The sequence below is a fragment of the Molothrus ater genome, chromosome 1 (genome assembly GCF_012460135.2).
Source record: "Molothrus ater isolate BHLD 08-10-18 breed brown headed cowbird chromosome 1, BPBGC_Mater_1.1, whole genome shotgun sequence".
In the NCBI taxonomy this organism is placed as follows: Eukaryota; Metazoa; Chordata; class Aves; order Passeriformes; family Icteridae; genus Molothrus; species Molothrus ater.
Window position 1 is genome coordinate 103,424,441 of NC_050478.2, and position 27,101 is coordinate 103,451,541.

The 27,101-nt window shown below is 41.1% G+C and overlaps 1 protein-coding gene across 18 annotated transcripts in view; it reads left to right on the forward strand.

Moving 5' to 3' along the window:
* The window catches only part of EPB41L3 (erythrocyte membrane protein band 4.1 like 3), a 97,142-nt gene that overhangs the window by 19,978 nt on the left and 50,063 nt on the right, over nucleotides 1-27,101 (forward strand). For all 18 annotated transcript variants that reach the window (XM_036406729.2, XM_036406721.2, XM_036406725.2 and 15 more), the window contains exons 2-3: nucleotides 11,065-11,297; nucleotides 16,093-16,290. In XM_036406729.2, the coding sequence (XP_036262622.1) occupies nucleotides 11,076-11,297; nucleotides 16,093-16,290 (420 nt within the window). In that variant the 5' untranslated portion in view covers nucleotides 11,065-11,075. The remainder of the gene's footprint in view (nucleotides 1-11,064; nucleotides 11,298-16,092; nucleotides 16,291-27,101) is intronic.

A 27,101-nucleotide genomic window follows, 5' to 3' on the forward strand; every position in this document is an offset into this window, starting at 1 on the left:
GGAGCATAGAGATCCCAGAAGAGTTTAGGTATAAAAACCTAGGTGTCTGATGCCATGGGTTTGGTTGTTTAGGTACACAAGATTTTAATTTGTTTGGGGAGCCTGTGGTTTCCTGATGCAGTGCTCCATAATGGAAAGTCTTTTACTTGATATTGCAGGATGTGTTTTATATTCAAAACTGACATGAATGCCCAGGAGATTAATATCTAAATATGAAATGAATAATCCATTTCAGAAAAACAGAGGCTATTACAACTAAAAACACTGTAATACCTCACCATCAAGTAGTCTTGCTGCACCAGACCCATTTAGTGTCTTCAAAAGTTGAAACACAGGGTGTAAAATTAGTGTTAGTATAGGAGGGAACAAAAGGAAAAGAGGAAGACTAAGTAGGAGCACTTTTGTCCCCAGTTCTCAGCATGATGGCTCTCACACACAGAGCTGCCTTTATTTAACTAGGACCCAGCATGAATTCAGGGTGGTTCCTCTGCATTTTTTTCACTGCCTGTGACTTCTTCCTTCCTTTTGCATCTGCCTGAATTTTTGAAGTCTTCTCAATTTTAATCCAGCATGGAGGAATCCACCTGGAGCTCCTAGAGGTGGAGAGCAAGCACTGCTCTGGGATGTTGTGGGGGGAAGCCGTTGCTCAGGCATCCTGCCTTGCATGACCCAGGTCAGACATCTGCTTCTGAGAAGAAGTGATTCATGACCCCCTTAAAAACTGCTTTTAAAATGCTCAGCTCTGGGGAGGTTTATGGAAAAGCTGCTGAGGCTGAGCATGCTGCAGGGCAGCAGTGCCTGTGAGCCTGTGCCAGGGCTGGGAGCTGGGAGCAGAGCTTGCAGCCACGGTGCTGATTTGTGTCATGCTGGGAAGGAGCAGTGCTGGACACTGGGAATGGCTGTGGCCAGCTGAAACATCAGGCCACTGCCTGCAAAATGCCTGTCTTCCTTTCTTCCATCTCTGAACCACACTGGATTGGGAAAAAGGCCACAAAAATGTAAGTGAATTCCCTCCAAACCATAAAAATGGGGGAAAAGTATCCAGTCACTGAAAAGAAATCCAAGCAAACCCAAACAAAAAAATTATACTGCTACATTGCCTTTGGACGTAATAATCTGGGGAGGGTTTGATTTGTCAGTGAGCATTCCTTTGTGTCTTTTTCAATCACTATTCAGTAAAATAAAGCAAAAAACAAGTGGTTTAATTGCTGGATTCTAATTAATAAGATAAATCAGAAAAGTTGAGATGATATTTTTAAATTACAGTTCAAGTTTTCTTTTACTGCATAGGCTCTTCCATCCCCTGAGCTGGAATGATAAATGTCTGGTCAGAGGGAGTCAGAAGCCCTTGGAGGAGATGAGCTTGATGCTGTGATTTGTACCTTGTCTGTCTGATTCTCTTGTTTCTGTGAGGTTAGGCAGGTCACCGGCTTGGGAGCACTGGAGCACAGTCTATTTAGGTACTGCATGAAACAAAAAATATTGTTCACAGGTGTTACAGTATTTTGGCCTGAGGGTAGTGTGATAATGTAGCACACCTGCCATGTGTCAGCAACCCCGTGCAACTCTTTTTTTTTTTTTTTAAGTTTGAATTGGTTCTATTTTCTGCTCAATATAAGAGAATATGAACTTTAATGATGTGATGCCTGAAGCACACTCAGCTTCTGTGACATTAAATACAACTTCTAAATAGTGAATGCTGCACAGGGAGCCCCATGTGCACATTTGGCTCCAGAGCAATTTAGAAAGGTCAAAACCTCATGTAAATGTAACCCAAGTAATCAAAGTCACTTATTTGCAGAAAATCAGCCTGTGCCATCGAGGGCTGTTTCTTGCCTTTTTAGTTTCTGAATGAAGTATTTATCAATTGTTTGTAATCAAACTGCAACCAGTTTTGCTGTGGGGTTTTGTTTTGGTTTTTTTTTTTTTTTTTTTTTTGGCCAAGATTTTTTTAGTGAAATGTGGAAATGAGAGGTGAAGTTGGGTGTGTTTCTCTGCAATTCTCTCATGATCAACATCTGTGGGATGTTGCTGTATTCTCCATTACGGGTTTCTTCATTTCCTTCTCCTCCTCCTCACATCGGCCTCCTTCCTGTAATTCCCTGTTGTTTCTCACTGTACAGACTTACTAAGTTATTTGTGTATTATTTCTGGTTCCCTTTACCTTCCTGCAATGCAGTATTTGAGTGGATTAAAGTTTTTTTTTTTGGGAGCAGACGTTTTGCTGAAGTCTGTTATAAGAAGCAGTCGTGTTTCTCAGGAGTTCTGCTTTCACTTTTGGGTTTTTTTAATCAATAAAACAACTGTCAGGTTTGGGTTAAATTGTGCATTTCTATCGTTAAAACCCAGCACTCTCAGAGAGGTGTGTGCTTGCCAGCTCGTGTACATGAGATCTTCCAGGCAGGAGCCATCTGCAGGAACTGGCTTGAGTGGTGGGCAGTGGCTGGAATCAACGCTGCTTTTGGAGCTGGTGGATCAATCCTGGCAGTGGGGGATGAGGGGGACAGAGCCACCCCTCACTCTGGATGCAGGGAAGGGTGCAGAAGCAACTGCACCCCATGCCTGGAGACCTGAACGGCGAAATTAGTGGGAAAATGCAGTTCCCTTCTTCCGCTGGTAAATCCATGTTTGCCCCTGGGGAAAACTGCTTGGATCAGCAGGACAGGAAAAAGTGATCCAAAACATGTCATGATGGCCTGATTTTTCTTCTCCTGTTCAGAAATTAGGGTAGCCTTGAGGTGCTCTAGATGTTCTGACCTCCAGAAGGTGATCTGTGGTGTTTTCAGGGAACCTGGTCAGTCAAACTCTTCATAAACCTTGTGTGCAAGTGGGGCAGCAGAAATGGCAGTGATCCTGGGCTTTATTGCTGTGTGAAGTCCCCCCTTCAGAGAACAAAACAGACCAAGGTAATTTCATTGACTCATAGAACTTAAAGGGAAACAGGAGACAAAAATGTCTCCCTGTGCATCCAGGTGCTCTGAAAAAGAAGTGAATACATGCCCTTTGTGAATTCAGGGTTGTCAACTAAAGTGGAAGGGGTAGCAAAATAGAAGAAATCTTAATATCTTACACTTTACAAAGTTGCAAACAGAGAATTTTGTTGCTTTTTTGTCAGTATGTAAGTGTCCCATGATGACTCCACACCGCTATAGATAACCTCTTCTTGACTGTCATTATAGTTGATATGCTGTCTACTCTAAATCCCACTCGATGCCAATCAAGTTCTTGCTCCACTGTTAGCAAATGCTTGATTACTTTCTGTCTGCAAGAAGCTTGAATGTATTGCAAGGCTCTTATCAGCCCCTCTTTCTATTCCCCTTCCCAGAGTAAACAAATCCAGCTCCTTAAGTGTTTTTCCACTGGTCACATTTTCTAAAGCTGCTATTGTTCTTCCTACTCCCTTCTTGACACTCTTCAGTGCATATTTTTCAAAAAAATATGAATCCCAATCTTAAATATAATATGCAGTATACCTCTCTCTCCCTGATGCTGCAGAGAGCAGAGCACCTCCAGCATTATGTCCCACAGAAATTCATCAGACCCTCATGCTGCTTCATTCCTGCTGCCTAAGCCACATCTTCCTCACCACTTTTCACTTCTGAGTCCCCACTGCTGCTGCCATTACCCTTACAGGAATGCAGTCAGATTCAGCACATATATGGTTTTCTTTCAAACTCCTTTGCTCTTCTTTAAGTCAGGAGAGGATGCCAGTGGTATATCCCAACCTCATCAGTGTGATACTGAGCACGGATCAGGCACTCTCCCATCTTCCACTGATCCCTAAATAGCTGTGATTCCTGAAATCAATAAGTTTTTGCAGGTTGTCATCATGGTGCTGATAACTTTGTAGGCTAGGTAGGCTAGGGTTTGGGTTCTTCTGATCACTTGTACACCTTTCCGCCCCCCACCCTTCCTTTTTCTTTTGGGATAACATAAGCTATTTCTGTACTTCACTCATGAAAAAGTCATGTGGGGCTGTTTTAAAAGCCTTTCTAAAGATAGGCTCTGTCATCTGTACTACTCTACTTCCTTTTTATCAGCTGGGACAGATGCCCTGTCAGAGAGAGAGTGAGAGAGGCATTACTCTAGTTTGACATGACTTTTTGATATATTAATGTTGGCCATTTGTTGTGTTTTGTTCCTTATCTCATTATTTTTACAGGATTAGAAATCCTTTTGCAGTGTGCTCCAGTAACTTTGATATTAGAAGTATTCTGGCTTTTCTGCTTCCACATTTCCTTTGTAAGACTGGGTGCTGTGTTTGGTCTTTTCATTTCTTTTAGACCTTACCTGGCCTCTCTGGCATCTGCATAGCAGTGGTTAATGGTTTAAAGATGATTGATGGTGGTTCCCCAAGCACTGTAGGAACCTTTTCAGTGCTCCTGCTGTCTTGAAACCACTTGGCTGACTGATGTGTTTGCTCTGTTCTTCCCTTACTCCATCCAACCTGAACTTGCACATCCTGTGTGTCAAATGAAATATGCCCCCGTTATCTGGTCCCAGCTAGCTGCTGTGAAATGAGGCACTGGAGAATTCAGCCTTTCTCATATTTTGTAACAGGCCTGGTTTTCCTTCTCATGTATTTATAGAGACTCTCTTCTTATTGTTTGCCACATCTCTTGGTTAATTCTAAGTCACTTGGCATCCTAGTCTTCATTTCTCTTTTATGTTCATCCCTGAGTCCTGTGTCTCTGGTTCTCCTTTGCTGTACAATCCCTTTTTGATATATTCCTCCCCTTCCCAGGTCCTTTCAAAGCTTCTGACAATTTCTGTCCTCAGGCTTTCTAGGTGAAGTTTCTCCAGAAACACTTGGCTGTATTTTCATTTTGTGGTGGTGCTGCCAAGGGGTGCATGTGTGCCTGGGATCAGGGAGTTTTGGGTCCTGATGGGTAACTCGTGTCTGCAGTTCCCTTTTTGTCCCCTTTGAAAGGTGTGTCTGGTGGTTTTAAGGTGCCTTCTCCATCTCCTCCAGGTAATATTACTACTTCCTTAGATGTTGCATCTGGTTTTCCTTTCATCTTCATCAAGAAACTTCAAAGAAATCCGTATCATGCGCCTTCCTAGAAGGCCAAACAAATATTTTAAATCATGCTATATCTTGCAACACCTCCAACCAGTTTTTTTTATTATTGCTGATTAGCATCTCCCTGCCCTCCCTGCAGTCTCCCTCCTGCATCTGTGCTTGGGCCTCTGTCCTTTGCCACCACATCTGTTAAGTCATTTAGCCCGGAGCACTCTCTGCTGGCACAATGGCAGCTCATCCAGATGCTTAGCACCTTTCTCCATTGGTTTCCCTCTTGTCTCTTTTCTTATTACTTTTTTGACTTTATTTTCATGCTTTTTTTTTTTTTTTTAATGTGCTGACTCTAACGAGTTTGTGCCTATATGTGTATATTTAAGGTGCAGTAGTGAACTCCCAGCACAGCTGGTGTGTCTGTGCATTGAAGCATAAGGGTTGCACTTGCTGGGCTGGAGCCCCGCAGCTGTGTCAGACAGATGGGGTACCCATCAGTGCCCAAAGGAGGGCTGTTGTTTCCCCCTCCCCATCCTGCAGAGATCCAGCCTCCCAGCTGAACCACCAGGCACCCAAAGTCACATGGGTGCCAGCATGTGAAAGGTGACAGGAGCATGAGGTTGGGAGGGGGCATCCAGTGGCCCCTTTTGGGGTTGTTCCCACCCATGTCCATTCAGGACACATCTCTCCAGGCCCTTTGGCTTGTTGATATCTACTGAAGTAACTGTAAGGCCAGGGAAGTGCCTCCTCTGTGAGGCTTCCTGTTCTGCAAGGCTGCTGGCACTGGTGATGGATCAAGAAAGAGCTGGTTTGAACTCTTGGGGACCCTGTGCCAGGTGTTTGTGGCTTGTGTGCCTCCTGCTTGTGAGGGTGAAACTCATCCACATTAAAGAGGATCAACAGAAAATGATTGTTTTCCTAAAAGGGAACCCAACTGGAAAACTGGAATGAAGTGAGCTGAGGTTCAGGCAGTTTGATGAAAACAGTTTATATTTCAAGCTTAGAAGTCGGCGTTGTGGTGTGTATTCTTTTCTTGAAACATACATTGGCATTTCTGTCACTGCTCATTGCAGCAATATTGTTCTCCATATGCTCTTCTCATCAGCATCTCATCGTTATTGGATAAATATGTCTCTCATTATGCAGAAAATTATTTTTGAAGTATGGAATCATTATTTTGTTACATAATTTCCAAATTTGGACCTTTGCAAAGATTTATAACAATCTTCAAGAATTACTGTAATTAAAGGAGAACTTTCTACAAAGAGAATTAATCAGATCAAAGAAGCATTTAAATGTAAATCATTAATCCATGCATTACAGGAAATAGTTAGTGGCTATGTATAGTTCATTTAATTATACTTGGTTCAATTTTGTTTTCTCATTACATCACAATTTATTCGGAATCAATTTGCAATTTCTTGTCTAATGTGACTTCTGTTTGCTTAATATAGCAGATATTTTCACTAGCATGTATTTATATATAAATAAAGGTTTATTTATGACTGCAGCGTTAATTAAACTGTGGGCTCTGCTGTCAATTAGCTGTGAATTTTGTTGCTCTGGGGATGCAGCACAGAAAGTCTGTGCTCTGAAAATGAGAGGTAGAGTGTCAAGTTTTTGAATGTATGAATTTATACAGCAGATTGGGGCTGTCACTTGCTGCAGGGGACCAGGTGACACAGAGGACAACATGGTTTTGGTTCCCTTATGGAAAAAAGTAAATTATGTTCTGAAAGTCTATGGTGAGTAGTTGGTAATGGAAATGGGAATCTCCCAAGCTGTAATGGGTTGGTAGCTGAAGGAAAGAAGGCCTAGGTGTTGTGTCAGGTTTTAGGATGCAGGAGTTTTACATAAGTGGTTTGCAGGTTTTGTAATCCTTATGTAATGTCTTTGTGTAGTGTGAAGGTAGGAAAGATTTATTTTCTGTGATTTGGTTACATTATATATAAAATCATTATAGAATGCCATGTTGATTTTTTGAAGTTGCGTTTTAATACTTTGATAGTGTGTTAATATCTATACTCCCTTACCTGTTGTCAGCAGCACTAAAACACTGACATTTTAATATTTTACTGATATGTCTATTTTACACTGCTGACAGTACATATATTTTAGCTTAAAATTTTAGTAGTAGATTAAAAGAAGCTAGTTTTGGGCTTCCCCTCTCCCCCTGCCCCTCCCTTTAATCAAAAATCTTAATTTTCATTCTGATTTTCATTCTGCAGCCAAATGCACTTTTGCCTTGGACTATCCAGTTATAGCAGCATCTGTGTTAAGCTTGGACTCAGCTAATCTTTTGGAATCTTTGAATACTGGGTTGTAAGCCAAAGTGTAGCTATCCAAGAGCACATCTGGCTTGCATAGTATTACCTCATTTGTATAAGTTAGTGCTCACAGTTTCTCTCATTGCCTTGTTTTCTGTTTGCTGGAAAGGGGAATTTGATACAGAGGCTGTGCTGGCAACAGAAAAAGTTTAAGGAACTTGAGCTTTTTCTTTCTTCCTGTGCTGAAATTCACATTAGAAGTCATGGTTTTGGTACATAGCCAGTTATAGTAAATAATCAAATAAGAATAAGAAATTCTCAGTCAGCTGGGTGCTTGATTAATGTTCAGGCACTACCAGCTATTCTGTCAGGTTTGCTGCATACAAACAAAGGCAGAGTAATATTTATGTTGGTAAATTTCTTAAGATTACTGTTATTTCTTTCAATAAGTGAAATTTCCTCTTCCTAGGAGGATTGTTGTGCTACTTATAACAAATGAAATGCTGTCAGAGTTCATGTGGATAAGCAGCTGTTTGCTGAGGAAGGCAAAACAACTTATTGGTTTACACTGAGAGAGGAATGTTGTTTCCTGCCTTGTAATTAATGTATTTTCAACCCGCGCTAGATGGAAGGAGATAAATCTTAACAGTATTCTCATCTGAGGAGTTAGTAAGAAATGGGATTTGCAGTGTATTTGCTTTGCTTCTATTTACACCTGTAAGAGAACAGTGTGGGAAGAACAGTATTTTGTTCTCAGTATTTGTTATTAAACGTGCTGCAAGCATGGGGAAATAAAGACATTTGGAAATGGGCAGCCCTGGGTTAATTAAATCCATCTGCTGTCTGACTAATGATAGTAATATTGTATCCAGGAAATCTCTTATGCTGAAAGATTTGATAAAGCCCACAAAGTTTTCTAATAAAGCACTGTTAGAGCCAGCAAGAACTCATGGAACTGGAGAGAAAACCAGTGACTCCTAGAGAGTAACTCAGTATTGTAAGGCTATGCTTCATGCAAGAATATCCCAGGATATAGGAACCTCATTTGTTGTTCCCTGAGATTCAAAATTATAACTGGCAGGAACAGTAAAACTTGTTTACATCTCATCCTATGTGAAGTTGTGGTTTATGGGGTTATTTTAAATGTCTGTTTCCATACTTGCAAACAGACTGGATACAAATGTTCATTAGGAAAGAAGCTACACAGGTGCAAAAATGAGCTTTCAGAGGCATGGTGATAGCAGCTGAAAGACAACAGACTTTTGGTTAGTACTGGCTGGCAAATTGATCCTATAGAGAGTAATACCTCTTTCTAAAGAGAAGCATATATCATACAGCAAGTAGGATGGTTGCTGTTTATTTACACTTCTCTAAGTAATATCAAGAGGAGGGAAAAAGTATTACAGCTTAGTTCATGCATTACTCTTTGTATTGGTTATAGGTGCTCTTTCATATTGTTTGAGCAATGATTTTTGTAGCTGTAAGTTAGGTTTTGGTAACTTACTAATTCATGATTTCCAGAAAAGAAAACTGAACACATAGTTTGAGTTTACTGCAATAATTATTTGATTAATTTGGATTTCATGTCATCAAGCACTTGTACAAAACAGGGTGGGGTGGGTGGGGGGCAAACTTGAGACATTTGTGGAGACCTGGTGCTTTTAAAGCAAGGTAGATATAATGAGTGTCAGATGAAGAATAGTTTATTCCATGTTGATTTGACAGATGGGTAAAGCAGAACTCTCAGAGATGAATATTGTTGTTCAATTTAGTGTCTAAAGCATACAAAAAAGAATGGCTTAGGAGAATTGAACATGGAGGATGGGTTTGAGTGATCTGCATTGGAGGAACTTGTTTAGGCTTCCTTCGTAGCAAATTGAAGTCGCTCTAGTATGTGATTTATCACAGCTTAAAGCAGGAATTTAAAATAGGTCAGACGAATCCCTCTCTGAAACGTCTGTTTTTCTGCTCTGCATTTAAAGTGACCATCTCAGATATGGACAGCTGAAGTTTGATTAAATGAACACCTTTCTCACTGTCACATTTAAAGACCCAAGTTAATTATTGCTTTTTGTAGATGCTAAGGACAATTTGTTAAATAACACATTTCAAAAAGTGGTTTTTTATACAGTTGTGCCAGTTTGAGTATAGAAATTTATGATGTGTTTCTAAACACATGTGTCACATGTTAGTACCTTGAAAATGTGGCCTGAAGCATAAATCTGCCGTGTATGCTTTCTAGTTCTGCTCTCTCTCGTGCTGTTTTGGCTGGCAGGGGGGGGGAACGGGCACCCCCCTCCTCTCAGTGCAGGAGCTGAGCACAGGCTGAATGCTGTGACTTGCTTTGCTCTGCAGAGACATGTATTCACTGGAGAGCTTAGCCTTGAAAGCGCAGAATACACAAGTGAGTTTGAAAATAGTAATTGGCCTCGTTTATAACATTTTCTGCCAACCAATTTAGCTTATCAAACATTTAAGTGAAGAAAAAGAGAAAGATTTGCACTTCCCTTATGTTCTATAATAAACTTGCTTCTACTAGTAAGCATTGTAGTGTATGTTAGGAGTTCACAGTGACTTTCTAGCAGGTGAATTAGCCTCTGTGTGTTTTGTGGAATCACCTGTAATTGCACAGTAGCCATGGCTACCAGGTTAAAGAAATCATGTCCTGATGACTAACAGAAATAGAGAGACTGGTTGCAGGAGACTGGTTTGCCTTCAAGTTGCTTAGTAGCAAACTATTCAAGAATAAGTTTGTGAGGTCTGAGAACATAATAATAACAAACATCAAAGCACACTCCCTTTGCTGAACTGACACAGTCTGTTCTTTCAAATCCTTCTTTTGGTAAAAAATTACAGTTTTTTTTAAGTTTTTTTTTTAAAGTTTGGGTTTGCAAGTATTTAGTTTGAGAATTGGGTGCCAGCCACATATTTGCAACAAAACTATTTAATTAAAGTAGCTAAAATTTTGAATGAAGATTGCTAATATTTGCATTTTGATTTAGTACTGACAAAGTTAAGTAGAAACATAGACTTTTCACATTCAATGAAAGTTGTATTCCCTTCATTTGAAATCTAACACTTAGAATAACTTAATGGAAGTCTTTATGGTTTCTTTTAGATGGTCTAGCACTTATAAAGAAATGACAGAAATGTAGATGAACTCAAGTGGGGAGGACAGAACAGGGTTTAAGGGCAAATGTATGTTTGCACTGTTATTGGTGGACCCATTTCAGATGTTTCTAGTATGAATAGAATCATTAAATCGTTCAGGCTGGAAAAGACCTCTAAGATCATCTAGTTCAGCTATTAATATATTGCTTGGAAGCATTAAAAGTACATTTCCAAAAGGGAGTGCAGATGTTGAGGAGCTTAAGTCCTGTTGATTTAAATGTAAAGGACAAAAGATTTCGTTTTTCAAGTTTCCATCCGTTCAGTTGGTTTAGAAACCCAAACTCCACTGGGTTTTGTTAGATTTAAGGCCCAATACGTTACTCTCTCTCTATGAATTATGAACTATGTATTCTGTATTTAACTTGCACACAAGTCCTATGATGTCTGTGTATTACTATGTAGAATAAGATTTTTTGGCAACATATTTTTTCCCTAGAGTATGGATGCATTTACACCTGTTTTTTTTGCACCAGAGAAGCTTTCCTAGGGATTCTGGTTGGGCCAGTGGGATGGCACTTAAGTTTTAAAGGCTGAGGATATTGAGAGTAAAACCATCTGATCTTTCACATCCATGAGATTGTACTTAGTAGGTCTGCTCACCCTGTCTTGCAGAATAACCAACCATGACTACAGAATCGGGATCAGACTCCGAGTCCAAGGATAAAGAGCAGGATCAGGAGGAGAGCCCTGCGCAGGAAGGGGCGGCAGAGACCCAGCCTCAGGAGCAGCAGCCACAGCAGCAGCCACAGCAGCAGCCGCAGCAGCAGCCGAGTGAAGAGCAGCAGACCGCGCTCGAGCAGTTCTCGGCTGTGGCAGCGCACAGCACGCCCGTCAGAAAGGAGCAGGTAAGGCAGCCACGTACACACACTCACTGCACGCAGCCGGCTGAGTGCCCACCTACTGCTCCCGGGGAATAACCAGCCTGGCACGCGTGGAGCGCAAATATACGTTCAGATCCGCGTGGAAGGGTGTTTGATGGGATGCTGTAGGTCTGGGCTGGTTGGTCTTTCGCCTTTAAAGGAAAAATAGTTCTCATGCAGAATGTTTTCAAATTCACGGCAGGTATTCCTGCCCCCAGTGCTTAAACAGGAGGGCAGTCTCATTAACTAAGCAGGAAACATCTTTCGACCTTGCGTTTGCATTAGATAGCAAACAGTGTCAGTTTTTATGAAGCTGAAAATGTTTTCAGAGTTCATTTCTTTTGACACCTGCTGAACACTGATTTCATGCTTGCTTGTCTGATGTGTGAGCCATGAAGAAGCTGTGGTCCCTTAAGTTTCTTGTGGGTCTGAAATGACTGCATTATAATTACTTGAGCTATTCATGTAATAGGTTTCAGAAGAGCTATTGCATGCTTTTCCATTTAGTTCATTGTTGCACTTATTAAATTTCCAGAAGCTGCTTTCTTCTTTCCGTTAATAATTTCCAGTCAATAGGATTAACAGGCATTTTTCTTCATGGGTAAGTGACACACAATTAATGAGGTACCTGCAAATCTCTTCCTTTAGCTTCGTAAGGTTATGACCCTCATCTGATTACATTTACCTTTGGAGAGTGGAATAAGCCAGTCTGTCTCCTCCTCTTCTCCATCTTTTTAAAAATTCTGGCTGTTTGAAGTGGGCTCCTGTTCTTTTACCTGGTTGCGGTAGACAATGCTGGTGAAGCAATTTTTATCTCTCAAATAGATCAGAAGTTTCCTGAGATTAGTTTGGGGAAAAGAAGCAAAGCTTCTCCAGAAGAGATAGGTGTTGAATAAACTGGTCATTGATTAAAAGTGTAATTCTATCAGTCTTTGGCATAAGTATTATTATTTATGTGGATGTTTTTCCAGACATCTTCAGTAATCTTTCCACTTCAAGTTTCTTTTCACATTAAAAATGTAAAAAGAAAGAAGCAACAGCAACAAAAAACTCCAAACAACAAAATAAGCCCAACTCCAAAATAACCTCACACACAAAAAAAAGCCCAAACTAATTTAGACACCAAGCCTGTCCACATGTGTTTAGAGGTGTGGGGTGCTCTCATGTGCTGCATGATCCCCTTTTTTTCCCAAAGATCACCAGTGAGCTGCTTTCTGTAGAAGGCAAGATAGAAGAACTGGGTTAGTGAAAGGGATATGTGACACCTTCCTGCTGAGTTTACCAGACTGAATCCAAATGTCCATGCTGTAAGCAGACTGCCAAATCCAACTGCACTGATCAGCCCAGTGTATTTCATTGTGCCTTAAGTGTCTGCATATCAGGAAAGGAACATTTAAATGCAGCACTAAGAGACAAAGCTGTTTGCAATAGTGTCATTAAAAAGCCAAAAACTGAAGGATCTTATTCTCCCTCTTGCTGTCCATAATCACAGTGAGAGAGTGTATTTTTGCTCTTACTTTCTTACTTTATGAGAGAACCTTGGGAAAGAAGATTTAAGTTACCAATCCATGACAGTAACTTTTCTTTGTCATCATATGCCCATAAAACCCCCCAACAATTTAATGTAGGTGAATAACCTTTTCATATTGAGATTAACAGGTATTAGAAAAATGAGTCCTTCCTATCAGGTGTAATAATGCAACCTCACTTTCTGCCTGCCTTCCTGTCTCTTTGAGAAAGAAAAGGTGGCATCACACAAGGTCAGGCACCAAAGTTTCTGTGTAACTACCATAAGTAGATGGTATTCATGTGTTTTGCAAGTGTGGCAACATCACTTCATACCCCAGTGAGAAGCTGCAGAGCTAAAGATCCAAGATCTTTATTGCTGAATCCCCTGACTCCAGAGGCATCCTTTGAGAGGAGGTCCAGATTTAGAAGGGCTTGAACATAGTGTGTCATACATGGGAGAGATTTTGCTCGAAAAATGCAAACCCTGAAGCAACTTGTGCTGCATTAGAATTTCGTCCATAGTACTTTAAAAATACTGCAAAAACAGGACACAGAAACTACAAAAAAAATAACCCAAAAAAAACCCAAAACAAGCAAACAAACAAACAAAACAGTGCAGAAATACCTTGGAGAAGAATTTAGGAGAACTGAATCCATGTTGCAGAGTGAAAAATAATTCACTGTGTACATGGGTCTTTCACTGGCCATTTTTTTTTTCCTGGATTCCAGGATGTCAGGTTTCTTTAGGAAGAAGAGACTTAATACAGTCTGAAAGTACCTCAATGCCTGAACATGTCAGCATAGTTTGGGGGAATTTTCTCTAATGGTTCTTGGCATGTTTTGTTCTCCAGAAAAATGAGAGGAAAACCTTTTGTATGATTTTAACCTAGACACAGTCCCCTGATCTTAATGTAGATGGGAACCTTAACAAACAAAATAACCTCACTAATATTTTTTAATATTTATAAATAAGCAAAACTCTGCAGTAGTCTTGATCTACTGACTGTCTTTATGAGGGCAAATAATGACTAGTCCATTGGGATTCACATAAATTGCTCACAGGCTGAGTATGGTTCTAAGATTTAAATGGATGAGGGGTGTCCTTGTTGTGAATTTTTTTCTCAAGCAGCTTTTCTGTTTTGTTGAAAGAGATTAGTTCCATGCTGGGGTATTTTGTTGGTTGTTTTTTGTTGGAGCGCAGGGCTAACCCTCACATGAGAAATGTAATAAGCCACTGGTAAGACAGTGCATTTTTCCCCATCACTGGAATTACTTTTTTTGCCAACATATATGCATGTGTGCCTTTCCTGGCAGATTTCTTTTGACAAAACGTACAGAAATCATCACAGAACCTCTGCCTACCAGCAGCAGTGCAGTTTTGCACAGAGGCCCAAGCAGGAGGCATCTTCAGTGTTGTTTATTTCTCCTTCCACAAGGCTGGACCAATTGCCAGCTGGCTGCAGATGTGGTAGAAGGCTAGCTGGCCTCAAGCCTTGCTGTGATCCCAGGGGGTCTCTCCCTCTTCATCACAGCTGCTGTGAGTGTTAAATGCTCAGCAAACAGCTGATCCACTTGCCTACACTGTGCCTTCATCTCCCCCCAGTTTTCAAGGTATGTGAGTACCTTGATATCCAGGTACAGAGCTGGTGTCCAGCTGCTGGAAGGAGGAATTCCTCTTGTGCTGGAGCTAGATGGGGGAAGAGATGGCTGGTGCTAGGCTGCTCCTGAGGAAGAACATTCATGGCCCAGGAGATGCAATAGATTTTGAAAGCAACTCTTGCCTTTTTATCTTTTAAGCCCCACTCTTTTCCAGTTTCCCCACCCAGGAATGCCCAGGAGGCCATTGCTGTGTCCTCCTTGCAGGGAGAGGAGGACTCTAAGGTCTTGCCATACCTCTTTGTAATTTGTGGGCTTTGGTGGCAGCTAACAGTGTAGGGATCACAGCCAGCTCCAAATTGTCCTTTCCCCCTTGTCAGAAGGCAGAGGAGAAACTTAAAGCTTGTTTCTATTAAATCACTCAGGGACAGTACCCCGTGATTAGAGGTACAATGTTGTTTCAGGTTATATGATGCAACATTGTTCTGGTCTCAAAGCAGCTTAAAGCCTTTGGATGGATTTGCTCCATTCTCATGAAGGTTTATTATATACAATGAATGGAAACAGACTTGCAGGATTAATTTACAATATATTTCCACTAATGCTTGTTGCTTATTACACTGAAATAATTCAGAGCCAGAGCAGGTTGGGTTTTTTTTGCCTTGTAGTGAGATAACAGAAAGATGTTTTTATTTAACTTAAGCTTTAGATGAGGTATCACTGCACTCCTGTTGAGGTTTTGTTTGGAGTCTATCAGGGATATAAGTGATGAGAAGGGTAATGACTGCAGCACAGTGCTGTTGCTAGGAAGGGTGAAATGCTGTAGAGCTGTTCTGGCTTTCATCTGGAGCTGTGGAGAGGACTGGGGACTGTGCTGCATCACGGGAAATTCAAATGGCCTGACCCTTAGATAAACCCGAGCAAAAGCAGCCAGGGTCGTTTACTTCTTGCCCCTCTTCCAAATAGCACCTACTTCTCTCCAGCTTGAGAGACCTACTGGGCATCAGCAGAGAGCAAAATTCATCCTCTCATCCTGTGTGTTTAGCCAGCTGGCTGCACATTAAAGTTGTTTGGCCCCTCACTTCTGTCACGTTTTCTTAACCCTTTGCTTGGGTGCTTGAGGAGCCTTTCACTCTCCCAGGGAGGAATCCCTTTATGAATTCATGCTGTTCAGGGGGGAGCCATGCTCTCATTCAGGGATTGTTTTCCCACTGACAGCAAAATTAGTGCAAACTTGATGGTGTTTTTCTATTCGTATGACACCATGGAAACATCGTATTATTTAACAGGTACAGGACTTCAAAGTAATATCAAGAAAGTGTAGGAGTATCTGTTCATCAACAAAATTTACTGATTACTCAGTGCTTCCAAGATGCCAAAAAGCAAGTACAGGAAGTGGGATTTTGTACCTGTGGAAAAAGTAGAAGCCTTAAAATATTTTCACGAATGCCCCTCCTTCATGGGCATTTCTGTACATTTTGGAGGTAGAAGGGAGGGCTGGAAGGAATATGGGAAATATTTTCAGTAAAGACTGTCCTGCATCAGGGGCTTTCTTGTCCAAGCCTCCAAAAAAGGCTCATATAAATGCTTGGGTGCAGCATGTACAGTGAAATGGAAGGCATGATTGGAGGGCTTTTTGATGATTCAAAAAGCATCTTTTTTTTTCTCTTTATAGGCTACAGAGAAGGAACAGGAGTTTGCTGCTGCGAGTGCAAAACAGTTGGAATATCAGCAGCTAGAGGACGACAAGCTCTCTCAAAAATCTTCGTCTAGCAAACTTTCCAAGTCTCCTCTAAAGATTGTCAAGAAACCGAAAAATATGCAATGCAAAGTGACGCTCCTGGATGGATCAGAATATGCCTGTGAAGTAGAGGTAAATGGCTTTTTGTCATTTTATTTTTTTTTTTCATCCTGTCAGGAGATAAATGGTGAAAATTGTATTTCTAATTTAAGAAAAAGGATGAATGGCGTGATACTTCACCAGTGGCAAGCACAGAGATACTTTCATTGTTTTCTCTGGAGGTTGTTGAAGATGGTGCACAGATTTGAGCTAGGTGAGGGATTCTGAGCACTCCCTGAAACAGCCAGAGACTGTGGATTAATTTTCTGTTGGCACAAGCCACAGCAGAATGCAGAAAACAAAGTATGGGCAACAAAGTCCATAAACAAAAAAGGATTTTGATCTCACTGGGTTTTTCTTTTCCTTGGTGCTTTACTGAGTTGAGTCTTCCATTGAGTCATTGTCCATACAGAAATTCTGACTATTGTGAGATTACTGCGAGCATGAGAGACACCCTGGGCAAGTAGGGAAAATGTCAAGCACAAATAGCAGTGAGAATGGAGAGTTTTGTGTGCTTTTCCATGATGTCTGTGAATCATAACTGTGTTTGAATGTTACTGGCAAAAAGATGCTGTGATTTTTCTGCAAGGAAGCTTGCCTTCCCTGCTGGGACTCTGAGAGGAAGCTCCCTACATTTGGGAGGGATGATCTTTGCTGTCACTTAAAAGCCAGTCTGTGCCTGTGGGCAGACCCATGCTAAGAGGATGCCTTCAACTCCAGAAGGCCCCAGAAAAGCAAAAAGTGAGCACATTTAGCATCTCAGAGTAAGCATGAGAAAATTCAGCATCTCAGGGTGGACCCTTTCTCCATTCAGTCATTGTCATCAAGGTGATTTTTGGGCACTGGACCAGCCTTGTCCTGTTTTAGGTCAGAAGGTCATGAACACAAGACAAGGCTGAGCCTGACCAAGCAGTGGCTGCAGGGGAAGGATGAGTCTTGGAGGGCCTGGCTAAGCCAGCCATCCTTTGGGTAATTGCTGAATTCCATGGAGAAGAAAAGCCACCTGGGGAGAACAGGAGAGTATAAAGGCAGAGATTAAATAGTCTGCAGGATTGAAAGGGAAATCCACAGGAGCATGGAGAAGGAGAAAGGATGGAGAAAAGGAGTACCTGACTGGGAGCCAAATCTTTGCCATCTTTACAATCATGTTGCATGCAGCCCCCTTGTCCTTCAGCTGCTCTCATTTTAGGTGCTTTGGAGAGTGGCAGGTGAGGAAAAACCTTATTGGTTTTTAGTTAACCCCAGCATTACAGTTTGGGTCAAAAGTTGTCATGCTAGGACTGAGCTGCAAACAGAAGCTGGTATTTTGCTACTCTTACAGCAAATTAGCTGTCCATGTGGTTGAGTATCTTTTAATTTCACTGGCCAAGTCCTATGTTGTTTCCTTCAGCCTAGGACTGGCTATCTGGACCCATCCTTTGTTACTATTAAATGGTCATTTCTTGACCTGCAGTCTCAGTTTTGTCACTCAGGGATAGTGTGGGAGCCATTAAGCTGGAGGAATGACTCATACTGGCTTTGATGGAAAGAGTCAACTCATTTCAGCTTTTGCCACTTGCTTGTAAAATGTGAGTCACTTTTTGGAATACAATCAAGCAAATCTTACCAAATAAGATTTCTATGGAAATCTTGTCTAGCAGGCTGAGCTTTATCAGAATCTAAGATGGAGCAGAAAGGGAGATTTGTTATGTTAGATTTCCACTTATGCAAAAAAAATGCTGTGAATAATACTTTTTATAGGAACTTTCACTCTTTCACTACTTGAGTTCTCTTGAAGCATAAAAATGCTGGCATATGGAAGCCATCTTGTTTTATTGCTTGTCAAATTTCTCCTTCTGCTTTGCAAGTTCTGAATAGCTCTTGAATAATGTCCAATATAAGTTTTGTATGATTTTTTTCTACTTACATTGCTGAAATATTTTCAAGTTGTATTGACTGTCATCAGTAATCATTCTATCTGCTTCTAAGATGATCAGGCTTCCCTGGCAGAATGTAATACTAATGAGAAGAGAGCTCCTAAAAGGATGACTTTTCAAATGATGAAGCTGTAAGGCTATGATGATGAGTAGACCATGGGGTACATTGAAACAAAGTTAGTTAGGAGGAACAAATATTTCAGGGAATGAGTGCAGCTGGGGTGGTGATGACACCTTACATGCCTTAAACAGTGTGATTCAGACTTTGCATCTGTATTGCTGATACAACTGTAGGTGCTTCTGTGGCACAGCCCACTCTAGCCCATGGGAGTTCTTGATAGATCCAAAGGAAGTCCACTTCCTACATGCATAAAGTTTAGCTACAGCAAAAGGATGCTGAGTCCAGCCAAGACAAATGATGTGACTTTCACTGTGCTTTTTCTCCAGAGGAGTAAAAAAGTATTCACAAAGGGAGTTAGTAGGGCAGGGAAGCTGAAGGTCTGTCTCAGGTGACATCTCAGGAAGTTGTGTAGGAGGCTGAAGTTGAAGTTCTACAGAAGTTTTGGGTAATAAAGTTCTTTGTCAGTTACAGAAACTCAGTGCTGCAGCATGAAAAACAATCCATCATATTTCAAAAAAATGCTATCATATTTTAAGGATCACCTTCAAGTGAACTCACTGTATCAATTTAAAGGGGGGAAAATGTATATATGCACAAGCATACATACATACATACTGATATATATATATGTGTGTGTGTGTGTGTGTGTGTGTGTGTGTATGTGTGTTATTCTCTGTCAGCAGCACACAAAGCCACGAAGTTTTACAGAATCACAGAATATTATGAGTTGGAAGGGACCCAAAAGGATCATTAAGTCCAGCTCCTAAGTGAATGGCCAATACAGGGATTGAACCCGCTCCCTTGGTGTTATTATCACCATGCTGTAAGCAAGTGAGCTACTCGCAGTTCTTTCTTATATATATATATAAAATATAAAGTATAGTAAGGCACCCAACAAATTATGAAGGTCAGTAAGTACCCCAAGACTAATTCTTTAAAAGAAAAGGGAGAGGGACAGACAACATGGCAATCAAATATTTAATACTTCCATTTCTTGTGTTCAACCCACATAACTGGATCTTTCAGAGTGACAGTGACCCAAGGTAGGGATGTGACAATTTTTAAATGTGAGTCAGAAATGTCACCCTGTGTTGTCAGCTCCTTTCTTTCTGCTCCATGTGTATCATGCTTCTACCCACTGAAGGCTACAAAGCAAAGTAATCTGGAAGGACTAGAAACTTAGAAACCTAATTTTGAGCTAGAATAATAGCTCTGTCAGTGAATCTTGATTTGGATGCAGGCCAGGTATTTATCTCTCCAGAATTGCATTCCCTAGTCTGGGAGTTGGGGATCATTATAGAATCCATCAGTTACTCTATAAAGTGCTTTGCAAATGACAAATGCTTTTTATGTATGTTAAATATTAATGTAATTTAAAGGAGCTTATTGCTCTCCAGTAGAGCACAACCTGCAGCTTATCAATTATGTGTTCATCCCACTAATGACCTGGCAGCCGACGTGGCACGTACTCACAGATTGAGACACTTCTGAGGCAAGTTTGGTTAATCCATTATGCCCTTGCTGTCCTTTGTTTCAGAAGCCCCTCTTTCTTATTCCATTTTTAATGCTGAACATTTTCACTGTCTGCTGCTATATCTTTCAATCTCTCTCACATTCAGGGCTTTGCATTTGTGACACTGGGGGTTTTTTCATGTTGTATGAGATGTATGAGGGAAAGTGTAGTGGAGCCAACTTCAAAGCTGAGGTTAACAGGGGGTCATCTAATGTAGTCTCCATTCAGTGAAAGGATCTTAAGCAAATACCAGGTAAAAGCTTTCCCTTGAGGCCCTGCAGTGTTACTGCCTGTGTGCTCTATCTGTCCTGACCCAGAAAGTCTTTCATGCAGTAACACATTACAAGCCAAAACCAGGTTAAGGAGGTAACCCAACCTGTTCATTCATCCTCCTCCAAAACCATAAACCACCAGTGTCACCATCTGTACCCCCAGTGCTGCTCTTGTCAGAAGCCTGCAGATGGTAGTGGCAGCCTTATTTCAGAGCAGGGTTTCCTTTCCAAGGTGGGATGGCCACCTGATGGTTCTTCCCCTCCCCAGGGAAAGCTGTTGGCTTTTGGAAAAGAGGTATTTGTACATTGACATTGTCCCCAGTCTGCCAAGACAAACAGCCTCAGGGCAGCTGTGTGTTTCTCCCATGTCATGAAGAGCCTGGAGATTTCTGAGGGGCGTTGGATCACAGGAGTCGATGCAGTCCATTCAGAGGGACAAAGCCTGGTGGTTTCCACCAGATGTCCACCCCTGCTGGCAGTGGTTCTCCTTGGGTTGTTCATTGTGCTCTCCCAGCCAGCATCATGCTCAGAAATGTTGATTGTCAAAGCGTCCAAGGCCAGAGCTGTGGCCACAACTGCACTTCAAATTGTCTCCTTTAAGCAAACTAGACCTATGCTTTGCATTCATTGGTTTGAAGAGCTAAGGAGAAAGCAATATCCAAGACTGCAAATTAATTTCAGATAACCTAAAAAAGGCAATGAACGCACTACTTCAAGTTTTTCCTAAGATTCAAGAAAACAAGCAAAAATTACTTATTTCTGGGTTTCTTCAGCTTTAAGTAGGAGCTTTCAAATGCTGTAGTACAATATGTTTCTTCTAGGATTTATTTCCCTTTTTGTGCATATCAGCCCCATCTCAATTTTCTGTTATCTAGACCACTGCATTTTAATTAAAAGATGCAAGTGGAACAAGCTGTCATGCTCTCCATTACACATAGCCTAATTTAAAGTGTCTTCCTAAAACAAGTCGGAATTTGTCTTTGTTGCTGCTCTAAATATATACATGCTGTCACTCACAATGTGAGGGCAGAAAGCTGTAACATAATCTGTCTAAATAAATGGTAAAATAATTAGATTTCATTTTGAAAGGCTCAGCTGTCTGAGGCCATTGGTAATTTATACTCTTTCGTCATTCCTGTACCACTCAGACTTTCTTATCATGCAGGCCACCAGTGAATGAAAACAAATGTTTCCATGGCAGCCTGTCTGTGGCATCTCTGCAGCCCTACATCAAACAGCAAATTGACGTAGGATCCAGATAAGCTGCACAGCACATGGAGAAACAACAGCTCACAAAGTATTACTGTTAACCCCACTTCTGTGTGAGTGGGGGTCAGCTGAGGTGGGAAGGGACTGGTAAAAATACACTGTATATGGGTATTTTTAACTCCAGTTTTCTCAGTCATGCAACTTGGGCAGTGGTTCAGTGTCCCATGCTGCAGCCACTGTTACACCTTTGTAATGAACTTCTGGTGACTTGCTCCCTGGTGGAGACCACACTTTCTTAATGGATTTCCCCACATCCTCAGGTGACATCAGAGTTGCGTGCTTGAGTTTGAATAGCAAGAAGTTTTCTTTTCATGCATTTGAAACCAGGGCTTGTGACATGGACCAAAGCAGACTGGAGTGAACTGGTCCCTTTCTGCCCTACACAAGTATGGGCTGATAATCCTTTTTGAATGGACATGAAATAAATGGATTCTCTAATGGTTGAAGTATTGCTTTTCACATGAATTTCTCATTTTCCTGTTAAAAAGTGTGAATACAGGATGTTTCCTTAAAAAATAAGTTATTGAAGATTGTCTTTGGACAGGCTTGAAGGGTTGAGAACAAGCAGAATTATTTCTGCATTGCCACCTCTGCCAGCAATGAAGGAGAGCAGTGGCTGCCTGTGCTGCTTTTCCTGACCTGCAAGAGGAAAAATCTGGAGGAAAAATCCTCCTGTGTTTCTGTATGATAGAGGGGGACTGCATGGCCCTGTGGTCCCCCTCCCCACTCAGTCCCAGCCAACCCTTCCCTGGGACTTTCCATGTGTGGACCCACCAGCCGCTTTTGCACGGGGAGTTTATTAACATCAAATTTCTCCTCGGTTTTGAGGTAGGTTTTAAGGTCAGGAAGGAAACCTTGTAATAAGATGCACTCTGCATTCTGGGGGATACAGTTTCGGTTACCCCCTGCACATTTTAATTGTTTAATGAATTCCATACAGTCTCTTGTAAATGGCTTTACATACCAAACTGATTATTGAATGCAAGAGGAGTTTTTTTAATAAGTCTTTTCCTTTTGACCTACTCATTGCTTGCACTTCACTTAATTTAATATGAAGACCTTTGTTTTGAGTCTTGTTTCTTCCCCGGGATATGTTTCACTAAAAGTGGCTGGGTTGAGAGGCATCGTCGCTGTTACACAGCATGTTTTCTGTCCCCAGACCCTCTAATTAGGGCTGACTTGGATTAGCCAGGGGATTCACTTAAGATCTATGTTACCTGACACATGTCAGTAGGAGTCTGAGTATTGCCTGAATATGTTTCAGCTGAATAAAGTTAATAAACAGTTCTTCTGACTTGGTTTTTCCAAATACCGTAGGCCTCTTTTTATGAGTTAAAATAATTGTCAATTCAAGAAGCATAATGATCTGGAAATCAGAACCAATGTCATAATGATCTCATAATAATCAACTGTGAGGCTAGAGAGAAAGGGGTTTTTTTTTCTTCAGTTTGGTAATTAAAACAAAAATAAAAATTTTTGGGCTCCCTCTTAGTGATTATGATTATTATTCTTATTTCACTGAAGCTAAAGAAATCTAAATTAAAACAAGTCAGGTTGAGCTAAGCCTTTTCGAAATGCCACAAGGCTGAGGAAGTGGGGCTGGAGCATTTCTGCCTTGCCAGGGCAGGCTCAGGTCCCCCGACAGCCTCTTGTGGCTGGGAATATCTGGGCTGTGTGCTGTTCAGGGGGAAGGTCTCTTATAACCTTGGCAGGCAGACACCTAAGCAACTAGACAGATATTTTCTCCAGTTCATATGCAAGTATTTTAGAGATTGAATGAGGAACCAAGAATTAAAACTAAGTCACTCCTTTAGATGTACCAAGTGGACAGCAGGTGGGGCCTTAAATTACACATTTTGGCATAGCAGAGGATATGGTCACAATCAAATGCCAGAAGCTTAAAAGAAAAAAAAATGTACACATTTTCTCCAGATCTACATTTTCTACATCTAATCCTCTTAACGAGCGTCTTTTGTTAATAGTTTCTGAAAATTATTTGTGCAGGGAAGTTTTGAGTTTATCAGGCAAAAATAGTCATTTTGATACCTTGGAGGTGCCAGCCATTTTTCATAACATTGAAAACTATTGTGAGCAGTCCAGCTACATGGACAAAGACTTTCAGCTGCTCTGAAACTGCATATATTTTGGGAATAAATGGTTAGCTGAAAACTTTCTACTGAAATAGTGCCTCTGGTTCCTTCCCCTTGGGGAACCAGCTGGACACAAGCCAGGCAACAGGAGCTTGTTCTCCATCTGGCAAAGTTTTTAAAAACTAGGTTTGATCATGCGCACTTAAACTGAAGTACTGCAGGGTTCTTTGCTGGTTAATCTGTTTGCAAGAGTCCAAGAGAGGATGATCTTCCACCTGCCTTTCACTCCAGACTGAGAGATGTCTGTTGGTTCCAGGGGTCCTGACCTTGTCACCATCCTTGCTGATGGCCTCACCAGGGTAAGACTGCATCAGTCCCTTCGTGTTCGTCTTCTCCAGGCTTATTGCCTGGGGTGGTCTTGGCCCCAGAGAGCCTCCAGCTTCTTACTGGAGTGCCTTGTGCAGCCAGCACCCAACCTCTGTGTGTATTTTTTAATGACTGCTGGAATATAAATCAAAAAGAGTGGATGACAGGCTTTGTCTTTTCCCTTTTCCAAATGGACACACAAAGCCTTCTGCTGTTTCTGTACAGTGTGCACATTCCCCCCTCTACCTCATGCCCAACCAACACAGTAGTGGCTGATTTTCATGTTGCTGCCCAGTCACGCTCCTGCCAAGCCTCCCTGCATTTTGTCATGTTTCCTGCTCTGTTTCTGTGTCAATGAAGTGCCTGCTGCTTGTTCCAGTCCTAACCGAGCTGTCTAAATTCATCAACTGTGTTTCTAGTTGCTCCAATTTATAGGTGCTGTCCCCATGTCAACACTTAGAGTTGCCCTTTCCAGACCCAAACTAAGTAAACCTTCACTTTATTATCATCCTCTAAATATATTACCATGTCTAAGAAAATCTTAACGCCTCAAATGGGTGATTATTTTTTTTACAGCTGAGCCCCATGCAGCACTGGTCTGCTTTTATGTTTTCTCATCCTTGTCTGTTGATACAGTGAACAGAATATCATAGACAGGGCTGGGTGGTGAAGTATCTGCTTGCAAAGCAAAGTGTTGATAGGCAGCAAGGTCTGTCTCTCATGGTTTATCTCACTCTGGCAGAAATGATTTTGATCTGAAGTGGATAAATCTTGGATGTAGCCTGAGAACAGGATATGTTAGTTTTCATGAAAACCCCAGCACTGATGGTGCAATACCATCTAAGGTACCCCAAATCTAAAAGCCTGATCATCCTGCTCCCTCTTCTGCCTCAAGAGCATCTTTCTCTGCAGTGTATTTTTTTTTCACTCCAGGCTGGCAATGTAGGTCAGAGAGAGCTCTGTGGCTTTTAAATTCATATGGCAAGATTACTCTGTAAATCAGACTATGTTGACAGTAGAGCTTTTTCAGCTGAAAATAAACAAATTGTTTATGGGGTTTTTTTTTGTTGATATATGCCAAGGACTATTTATATCTCAGGTAGTGATTGGTTCCCCTTGCTATGTTGGTACTAGGCTTGTGCACAGTTAGTTAGCACGTGAGATGAGGAGAGATGAGTGTTTGCTGAGTTTATCCAAGTATAGGTAGAATAAGGAAAATATTTATAGCCACCACTGGAAAGCTTCAGCTGCTGCATGAATCCCAAGAGACCTGCCTGAGTTACTGCAGAGTGTCTTGCAGGAGGCTGTAGGGCAATCAGGAGGCATTAAGCCAATGGATCAGCTGTATGTCTAGCTAAAATCCTAGCCCAAACAATCTGTGCTCTCAAGAAAGCTGAGTGAGGGGGTTACTTTCTCTGCTGAAAGGCCTTCATAAATGGAATACTGTTTATTATTTTATGTCATGATTTAGCAAATGTGTAAAGCTAATAAATGTGCTGAGAACAGAAGTTCTAATTGAGAAATTGTGTCCACTTTTTATATTCATTTGTCAGAGGGTAGTGCTCATAAGCTGGTAGCAGACCTCAGTTTATACAGTATGCAGTCTCTTGATGCACTTGGGATGCATTTGATAATCATCACATTTGACAGGTATTTCTGTAGCCCCTGTGCACATGCAGACATGGCTCTCACACTTCCACATCCAAAAACATGCTCCAGTGTTCATTTTTTATCGAGTGCCCCCAGCATGGTTGCATTGTCATGAAAGGAGTGCTCACTGTTTTCCCAAGGATGCAAACTGTGTGGAGCACCCATCAGTACACTTAGAGATTGTGTGGTCCCCGTGCTGGTGTGATCTCTGCTGCTGATGTAGAAGGCAAAAACCCTAATTTGGTTTGATGCCAGAATCGGGACTAGGTCACCAATCTTCTTACTGGGATTTAGCAGTCCTCTGGGTTATTTTAGATTAGTGCTGGCTGTTTAGGATTGCCAGCTCAAATGGCATTAAAGAAGGTTGCCCCTGATAAAAACTATGTCATATTATACAATGTCATTGACATTTGCTGCAGGTATCTGACTGTAGCATAGGCAGTGTTACATGTTTATCTGTTGATCTAAATACTTGGTTAGCAGTTGACAGAAAAGGTTATTTTCAGGAATGGTAATACATTTCAATATGGTGTATTACAATAAATATCAATAAGATGCTGAATTATAGTACTACCATCATGAGGGGAAAAAAGACAGTGATCAATCATCACTTTATGTTAAGATACCTTCTCATCTACTCTGTTTCCTTATGTGGCATCACTTATATGTGCAAGGCAGTATAAGATAGTGTTCTAAATTAAAAGGCAGAGACAGATATGCAAAATATTATTGCAGGTTTTATTTCAAACTATTACTCTATATCAGTCCCCTACTGGGATGTTTTATGAAGGTTCACACATAAAGAAGTTAATAAAGAAATAAAACAGTTGGAGAGGTTTTATTGATATGCAGCTTTCAGGAAAAGCATTTCTGTACATGAGGTAGCTTCATAACAGAAAAGAAAAAAAGAAGTCTTTTTGATATAGCTTTTTTCAGAAAAATCTTTTCGAAATTGCCTAATTCTCAGTTCCCCGCACTTTTGGCTAAATATTTTATTAAGTAGATATTATCTGGAGTTTTGACTTGGGACATTTCCAAATACATTTTACCATTGAAGTATGGAAAACTTTTGAGAACCAAAAAATTAATGTATTTTGCTTTGAACATTTTCTTTTCTTGGAGTGTGTCTTTTTTCCCTTTGCATCCTAAAAGGCTGGCAAAAACGTCTTGTTCAGTATCTCCTACACTTGGTGGCCAACTGCTTACAAACTGGATGAGAGGGTTCTGTCCCTCTAGGGATACATTTATGAACATTTATGATTAGTGACTATGTGTTATATTTTGAACATTTATGTCTCCTCCTCATCCAGGGGAGGGCAACAAAGTTTCTCAGAGGGCTGGAGCACTTCCTCTGTAAAGACAGGACTGAGAGGGTTGGGGTTGTTTGGCCTGGAAAGGAATCCAGGGAAACCTTATTGTGGCCTTCCAGGAGTTAAAGGGGGCTTACAGAAAAGAGGGAAAGAGACATTTTACTCAGACAGATAGTGATAGGACAAAGGGGAATTGTTTCAAACTAAAATAAGGAATATTTTGATTGGATGTTGGGAGGAAATTCTTTACTGTGAGGGTGCTGAGACACTGATTTCCCAGAGTTGTGGATGCCCTATCCCTGGAAGTGTTCAAGGCCAGGTTGGATGGGACTTCAAG